Raw genomic sequence first — 8,999 nt, 5'->3', positions numbered from 1 at the left:
TAAGAAGGGTTTCCTGTCTGAGTGGTAGGGTGTTAAAGATCCAGCAGGTGGTGCCAAAAAATTATCCTATTTTTAATATTCATTGACATAATTTGTGACATGAAGGGAAGAAAAGAGGCTGAAAGGAAAGTTACTAAATATTTTTCTGCCATAAATCCAGAATATTCCTCAATAATTTATCAAAATTAGAGTCCTGATTTTAACCTCTTAGCAAAAAGCAAATATTTTGGCATAATTATTTAAAGACTGGCTGCTCTCCAGTTTTCTTCATTTCTGCGTTTGTATTGGAGGACACTGGTCCAGCCCACCAACTGTCTCTCTCTTAAGTGTGCAGATCTGTTCTCTCACTCAGGGACTTTCAGCTTCATCTGAACCATAAAACTTAATCTCATATAATTTTATCTGAAGCTCAGATTCTGATTTTAATACAGAAACACAGACATGTCTGCTGGAACTGCGTCACTCTGCTCCACTTTGCTGTTTGTCAGCTTCCTCGTGTTCGTCTCTGCAGGTGAGATTTACTGTTAGAAACAGTTAGAAACAACACTCAGTTCATCTCTGAGATAAACGACTAAAGAGCCTGTCTATCAGCCTGTTTACATGTTAATAATATATATTTTTTTAAGTTATCTTCAGATTGATTCAGTATATGTACTTTATTACATCCCACTTCTGGAGAAGATTAGATGGAGTCTGTTTGGGATTAATGTCTTTTGCTGTAATCTAGAGCTGTGTGATAAAGACAATTATTACACAATAACTTTTACTCAATATAAATAAGAAACATACTCAATAGAAAGTCAATAGAATTTATTCAATCCATATTTTTGACAGACAACATTAAAGTTCAACAACAATGAAAATAGCATCACGTTGAACCAATCACATGGCAGGAACAGAGTTAGAGTCACATCAGGTTAGACTGAAGCTGAGTGTAGGAGGAGCAGCGACAGCTGCACATGTGCAGATGCTGCTGCAGTCACACACACCAGTGTGACAGGAGTGTGAGAGAGATTAAAGAGAAAGAGACAACAGAACATGTTCAACTATGAAAACTTTAAAACATTTAAATAGCTGCTGGATGTTCAGAGGTTCATTAAATCCAACATGACTAAAAACTCAAATGTCAAAGGAAATAAACAAAATATTTAAAGTCAATCATTCTGATCATAATTGTACTTCAACCTTTAACCTCTCTGCTCTGTGTTGTTTCCTCTTTCAGACCAGAAAAACATCACAGCTGAGTCTGGACAGGACGTCACTCTGACATGTCGAGCTCCAAACAACAACATTATAGCTGTAGAGTGGAGCAGAGATGACCTGAGAGATAAATATGTGCTTTGGTACCAGAATGGTCGGTCTCCTGATGAGCATCAATTTTTTAAGAACCGGGTGGATCTGCAGGACAGACAGATGAAAGATGGCGACGTGTCTTTGATTCTGAAGAATGTGACGATTAATGACACTGGAACATACGAGTGTCATGTGTTCATGCGAGGAACAAGCTCATGGAAATCCATCAGTATCGTCTACTTGACTGTTGTTGATCCTCCAGGTGAGTGAGTAGAGTTGAGTGTGTGTGTGATCAGAGGTGAAGCTGCTTCCTGGTTGTTGATGTGTGTTTGTTGTATGGATGAGCTGGTGGATGTCAGAGGTAGACAGATGTTTCTCCAGCTGTTGTCTTTGTGGCTGGTAGTCTAGAGTTGTAGAGCAGCATTGTTTGGGTAAGGTTAGAGCAGAAACAAAGACATTTATGAATCAGTCTCTTCTTCTCTTGCTCTCTAACTCGTCTGTAAACATGTGTGGGGAAACTCAATGTTAAAGCCTACAGCTGGAGGGGGAGGGGAGGGGTGAAGCTGGTGGTTGTGAGTCTGTGAAAGTGAATCCTGCCGGTGCCATAGCTGCTGAAAACGTACTTAGTGCAGACACAAAACGTCCATCAGCTTCAAAGTGTGTCAGAAAAATGTCCACATGATGACTGATGGATGAGAGAGGTCCCATTTTTGTTGTTGTGCACAAATCATTGAACAACACAAACACTTAGAGCTCCTTTCAGTGCTGCCTGTTTTGTTACTGCACACATTTCTGATGGTCCTACAGTCCAACGTAGCAAACATCTCCCTGAAGCCTCTTCCTTAGAGACCAAAGGTTGGATCAGAGCAGCTGAAAGGACACATCTATGAATGCAGTCAGAGACTTTCTCACAACCTCACACTTCATCTGATCACATTTAGACTCAGGTTCTCTGTTAGTCACTGAGATTACAGACTCACACATTTATAATAATGTAGATCAGCAGTAATAATAACACACAAACGTCTGCAGTAACTGTGTCAGTCTGCTCCACTTTGCTGTTTGTGTCTCCAGGTCAGATGAAGCTGTTAGAAACCAGAAGTTCAGAAGAATTATTTTCATATTGATTCAGTTTGTCTGTGTGTGTGAAGGCATCATCAAGGTAGATGGAGTCTGTGTGGGCTCAATGTCTCTCACTGTAATCTAGAGCTGGGCGATGAAATGATAAAGATAATTATTGCAAAACATATTTAATAGAAAGTCAATAGAATTTATTCCCTCTTTGTTTTGACAGGTAACATTAAAGTTCAATAACAATGAAAATAGCATCACTCTGAACCAATCACAGCTGCACATGTGCAGATGCTGCTGCAGTCACACACACCAGTGTGACAGGAGTGTGAGAGAGATTAAAGACAAAGAGACAACAGAACATGTTCAACTATGAAAACTTGACTTAAAAGCCTTTAAATAGCTGCTGGATGTGAGGCTGCTTTCTCTCACACATTATGTTCACTTATTATCAGCACATGTTGTTGTTCTGTGGAAGCTAACATCTTGTAGTTTCTGACACTTTGCATGTTTAGCATGAGGCTAAAATTCCCCCTCAGTGGGTCACTGGTGACCTGCTGGATGTTCAGAGGTTCATTAAATCCAACATGACTAAAAACTCAAATGTCAAAGGAAATAAACAAAATATTTAAAGTCAATCATTCTGATCATAATTGTACTTTGACCTTTAACCTCTCTGCTTTGTGTTGTTTCCTCTTTCAGACCAGAAAAACATCACAGCTGAGTCTGGACAGAACGTCACTCTGACATGTCGAGCTCCAAACAACAACATTCTTGTAAAGTGGAGCACAGCTGTCCTTCAACAAGAATATGCACCTTTGTACCAGGATGAGCAGTTTGATCGATCCAACCAGCATCCATCTTTTAAGAACCGGGTGGATCTGCAGGACAGACAGATGAAGGATGGAGACGTGTCTTTGATTCTGAAGGATGTGACGATTGATGATGCTGGAACATACGAGTGTCGTGTTTTGATGAAAGAAACTCGCTCATGGAAGTACAGCTTCATCTTCCTGAGTGTTTGTCCTTCAGGTGAGTTCAAGAAATTCAGTGTTAAGAGAAACTCAATGTTAAAGCCTACACCTAGAGGGGAGGGGAGGGGTGAAGTTTGTTGTTTGTGAGTTGTTACTCAGGAAGAGTAGTCGATTACATCTACTACTCATAACTTTACTTAACATAATAAGTGTTACTTAATTACTCCCTGGAGAAAGTAACTCCTTACTCTACTTGTTGTTACTTTCTTGTTACTCTGTAAAATGATCTGATATGCACTGTCACATGATCACCATGTAATAATATGAACCTCAGGCTCGAGTCCCACAACAACACAAATCCCTACTGCATTACTGAAAAATGTAATGTGATTACAGTACCGTGTTACAAAGTAACATATGAACACAAAGCTGTTACAAAGTAACACGTTACACCAACACTGGTGGAGACACAAAACATCCATCCAGTGCCAGCTCCGCCTCTCATTCCACACCAATCTGTCCCCCTGTCTCTGAGGGAGAGGCCAGCCAGCCCTCGGAGAAAGCTCTTTGACGCCACTTGTATCCAAGATGTCGTTCTTTCGGTCACTTCCCAGAGCTCGCTGCAGCCACTGCCCCGATCCTTCTGTCAGTCTCTCCCCTCATTAGTGAACAAGACCCAGAGATACTTAAACTCCTCCACTTGGAGCAGTAACTCCTTCACAAACGGGAGTGTGCACTCCACCCTTTTCAGGCTGAGGACCGTCTGCTTCACACTCAGCTGTGAACAGTGTGAGTTGGAGGTCTCCACCGGATGGAGCCTAAAGAAACACATCATGTGGGAGGAGCAGTGATGTAATCATGAGGTCATCAATAGGGATGGGTATTGATAAGATTTTCACGATTCCGATTCCATTTTCGATTTCAATTACACAAGAATATCCAGTAATGTCCCTGCCTACAATTAAACACATTCACTTAGCGAAAATCACCACAAACTTCACTATTCGGTGACATTCATCCTGGCCTGAAAGGAGACGCTACTGGTAGACTGCAGCGTGAACTGCAAGCATCTGAGCCAGCCAGACTCTGTCTGTCTCTCTCATCACGGTCACCTAAATGCACAATAATGGCAGGTTTTGTAATAAGGCAGATTGCGCTAACATAATATGCACTGTTAGTTGATTATTTACTTACTTTATTTACGGGAGAGGACGTGCAAACGTTACCACTGCTGCTGCGTTGAGATTCACGAATCCGGAGCAGAATTAAAAACACGACATTCATTTAAGGTTATCGTATGTTTTGTGAGCAAATGCTTTTGCATATTAGTAGTGTTTCCTCCCTTAAATGAAATATCTACTTTGCAAGTATTGCAAGTTGCCCTCCGCAACGTGGTGACGTCATTCGGGGCGACTGGAAGGGACTCGTTTGCAAAAATGGCAAACAATTCCAACGAATTGAAACAGTGGGAACCGGTTCTCAACAAGAACCGGATTTCGATACCCATCCCTAGTCATAAAGCTGGAGGGTTTCCACTCTGGGCTCTGGGCTCTTAAAACCATTGTGTGTCCTGGTCGTGTTGAAATGCTGCAATAGGAAATTCTTTTTATGGCGGCTTTATTTATGTCGCGGCTAGCGGGTCAGACTCAAGAGCAGGCAGCGGGTTGCATTCACAGTCTTTTAGCTTTATTACAAACCAGGTGCTATTTACAAAAGTGAGGGCTTAGGGAAGGGCTTCCACGGGTAGATAAGGAAAGGAGTTCGCCTTGTAATCGGAAGGTTGCCGGTTCGAGCCCCGGCTTGGACAGTCTCGGCCGTTGTGTCCTTGGGCAAGACACTTCATCAGTTGCCTACTGGTGGTGGTCAGAGGGCCCGGTGGCGCCCGTGTTCGTCAGCCTCGCCTCTGTCAGTGCGGCCCAGGGTGGCTGTGGCTACAATGTAGCTTGCCATCACCAGTGTGTGAAAGGGTGGATGACTGGATATGTAAAGCGCTTTGGGGTCCTTAGGGACCAGTAAAGCGCTATATAAATAAAGGCCATTTACTATTTCAGTGTGATAAGATCGTTTCAAGCATGTATGAGCAGGAGAAGTTTAAAGTTATGGCTGAACTGTCCCAGGCATCTTCTGTTGCTCTAACTACAAATGGGTGGGGCTCCAGGGCAACGGAAAGCCACGTGACCGTGACCGCTCGTTATATCACAGCGGAGTGGTAGCTACAAAGCCCTGCACTTCCCTATAGATTACATTAGATTAGATGAAACTTTATTTATCCCTCGGGTGGGTTCAAACTGAAATTCAGTTTCCAGTAGCACAGCACCCACAGAAGTTGCAGAATGTGAGCAGAAATATACCAAATATACACATATATAAATACAGAGAATACAAAAGGGATAAATAGAATAAATACGAATAAGAATACAAGGGAACGGCACATTTTAACAGAAACTATTGCACAGTGAAAAGGCACTGCAGCTACTTGTTTCCCCCTCCTCTGTTCCCGTTTCCCCTCCAGCGAGGAGTTAAACAGTTTGTGGGACAAAGGACTTTTTAAGTCTGCTGGTCCTTGACTTTGGAAGAAGCAACCTGTCACTGAACAGACTCCTCTGGTTGTTTATGGCCGTGTGCAGAGGATGCAGAGGCTGCCCAGCATGGTCCATAATGTCCATATTGCACCTTAATTTGTTTTTATATAAGTGTGTGGAATGAGTCTTCACTTGAATGTCTTTTAATAGGCAAAAAATACTTAAATAAGCAAATGGCAAGTCGAATTTTTTTGCTGATCCGAAAATTGATCCCATCTGTGTCTTAAAACCGTGATCCGATCCGAACTGTGAGATTTTTGATCCGTTGCACCACTACGAACCACCCATCGTGCCTTTTGAGTAAACGATGGGCTATAGGCTAATTGCTAACTGCAACAACAATATGTTGTTCAAGTGGAACAGCAAAGCGCACGTACGAAAGCCAAGGGGGTTGTCACATGTTTTGGAGGGCATTGTGGGCGATGTAGGCATTCTGGGAAATATTGCCTTTAAGTGCCTTCATAACTTTCATTTTTCATTAAATGGGGTATTCGTAAGTCGGGGTTCCACTGTGCTTTCATTTACCTCCATCCACTGCTGACACTTTGTTTCTCTCCTGCAGATCTACCAGGAGGATTTATTGGACTGATACTTGCTGTTCTTCTTCTTTTTGTCACCATTATTGTTTGTTTGATCTACATAAATTATAAACTTTCCCGATATTTAAAAGAGTGTTTTACTCAAAATAATCAGGCTCTTCAGACAGACAAGGACAGACAGGAGTGAACTCTCCTGAACATCCAGCAGACGGACAATTAACATCCAAACCGTCACAGGGTTGCTGTGGGATATTCGTGCAGCCCTGCCTCCTCAGTGTCATGTGAAAGGCTTTTTTTTCAACGCTGGAGAGGATCTTTTGTGTTTTGAATTATTTATAGTCTCTGCTTTCAATATTATTTTACAAGTTCTAGTCTCTTGGTTTAGCGCTCTGTCTGTGTTCCATGTTTTCTTGGTCTCCCCTTTCACTCATGTCTCTTTCTTTCAGTGCTAACTCCGTGTCTCTGTGCCTGGGTTATGTTTCCTGTTTCACTTTTATAGTCTCGCATCCTTGTTAATGTTTTCACTTTTGTTTCCCCTTGGTCTCATTATGTTTGATTACTCCCAGTTGTGATTCCCTCCTGTTTCCATTCCCTCATTATCCCTCTGTGTATTTGAGCCCTTATCCTTGTTGACATAAGAAGAGAAAATGCTCTCAATTATGGAGACAGTCAAATGGTTCATTTATGTTTGATGTGTGCCTTACATTGGTGTGACTGTTAATAAAGTTAGTGCGCTCTAGGGGGCGTATGCGTTCATCAAAATGGCTGAAGGCTGATGTGTGTTTATTCCTCCCAAGTATCGTCGGTGAATTTGGCCATACATGGCAGATTTTCCTGCGTATTTTCATACCTCTGCTAACAGGTTATGGGCCCAGGAAACTAAGAAGTTTTCCAAAAGAGTCCATGTGGTTCTGCCACAGAGAGAAACGCCGCGACGTACTGCACACTCGGTGAGGATTAGCATACCATGCTTGCACCATGAGCCGACGAGCCGTTGAGTCAAATAGCTGTTGGGCTCGGCTAGTTTTTGATGGAGACGAAAAGAATTACGAACTATGGGAGACAAAACTTTTGGGCCACCTTCGTTTGTAAGGTTTAAGAGACATTATTTTGGAGCAGCCTACCGACGCGGAGGGAGAAGAAGACAGAGCAAAGAATGCAGAGGCCTACGCGGAGCTGATTCAGTTTCTGGATGACAAAAGTTTGCCTCTTGTTATGCGAGAAGCAGCGGATGATGGACGGAAGGCGCTGGGGATTCTAAGAAACTATTATGCAGGTAAAGGAAAGCCTCATATAATTAGCCTGTATACAGAACTCACTTCGCTCCAAAAGTCCAGCAGTGAGAGTGTGACTGAGTATGTGATACGAGCAGAGACAATAATCACAGTCCTGAGAAATGCTGGAGAAACATTGAGTGATGGACTATTGGTAGCAATGGTTTTGAAGGGACTGCCAGAATCATTCAAACCGTTTGCTATCCATGTCACACAAAGTGAAGTTTAGGTGACTTTTGTTGAATTTAAAACTAAACTGCGAAGCTATGAAGACAGAGAAAATGTGTGCCGCAGCGTCAGATGACAACGTCATGAAAGCACATGCACGACCGAGCGACAATCCCACGTTTGAAAAATCGAATGACCGTGGGGCCGGCAACGCAGACATAGGGTGTTTCAGATGCGGACTAAAGGGACACAAAGCCAGGACATGTCAGCGCAAGCAGTGGTGTAGCGAGTGTAAAAGTACCACCCATCGGGACTCAACATGCAGACGGAAACGGCGGCAGGACAACGCACGGAAAGTTTCCGAGGAGTCGGGTAGCAAAGACTACGCATTCCGGGTAAGCAGCGAGGATGCAGCGTTCCAGTCAGAGCATGGCATCAACAAAAAGGGTCTGATGGTGGACACTGGGGCAACTTTGCATATTGTTACAGATATAACGAAGTTCAGGAGATTCGACGACAGTTTCCAGCCCAAGTCACACTACGTAGAGTTGGTTGATGGCACTAAGTGCACTGGAGTTGCAGAGCAAAGAGGGGAGGCAGAGTTTTGCTTGATGGACAGCAGGGGGCAGTGCCACAAAACAACCTTGAAACAGGCACTGTACATCCCATCATATCCACAAGACATCTTCTCTGTGAAAGCAGCTATTTCCAATGGAGCAACTATGATCTTCAAGCAAGGAAAAGACACCCTGTGACACAAAGACAGAACAAGGTTCCCAATATATGAGTACAACAGACTGTACTACCTACAAACAGTAAACACTGAAGGTAAAGACCAGTGTAAGGGTTGCTATGACATGCAAACATGGCATGAAATTCTTGGTCACTGTATTTATGATGACATTCAGAAATTACAGGGTGTTGTTGATGGTATGGCAATCAAAAGAAAAACAGATAAATCAGATAAAACCAGAGAAAAGACTAATGTGAGTACAGAACACACAGATACTCAGGAACAGATCCCAGTAAGCATGTCTGAGATGAGCAGCCAGTCACAGGAGAATGAACTCAACTGCGAGGCTGCAAGGTACCCTTCCA

General features: G+C 42.9%; 1 protein-coding gene across 1 annotated transcript; it reads left to right on the top strand.

The window, feature by feature from the left end:
- The first annotated feature begins 362 nt into the window (after nt 1-362).
- On the top strand, nt 363-7,171 carry LOC109199197 (neural cell adhesion molecule 2-like). The gene is made up of 4 exons (XM_019354535.1): nt 363-511; nt 1,223-1,555; nt 3,067-3,396; nt 6,483-7,171. Exons 1-4 carry the CDS (start codon nt 442-444, stop codon nt 6,644-6,646), a joined length of 897 nt encoding a protein of 298 aa, XP_019210080.1. The 5' UTR covers nt 363-441; the 3' UTR covers nt 6,647-7,171.
- The last annotated feature ends 1,828 nt before the right edge of the window (nt 7,172-8,999 follow it).

This window comes from Oreochromis niloticus, unplaced genomic scaffold, assembly GCF_001858045.2.
Source record: "Oreochromis niloticus isolate F11D_XX unplaced genomic scaffold, O_niloticus_UMD_NMBU tig00000734_pilon, whole genome shotgun sequence".
Lineage (NCBI taxonomy): Eukaryota > Metazoa > Chordata > Actinopteri > Cichliformes > Cichlidae > Oreochromis > Oreochromis niloticus.
Note: the sequence above shows the minus strand (reverse complement) of the source record. Positions and strands in the feature narration are given on the sequence as shown.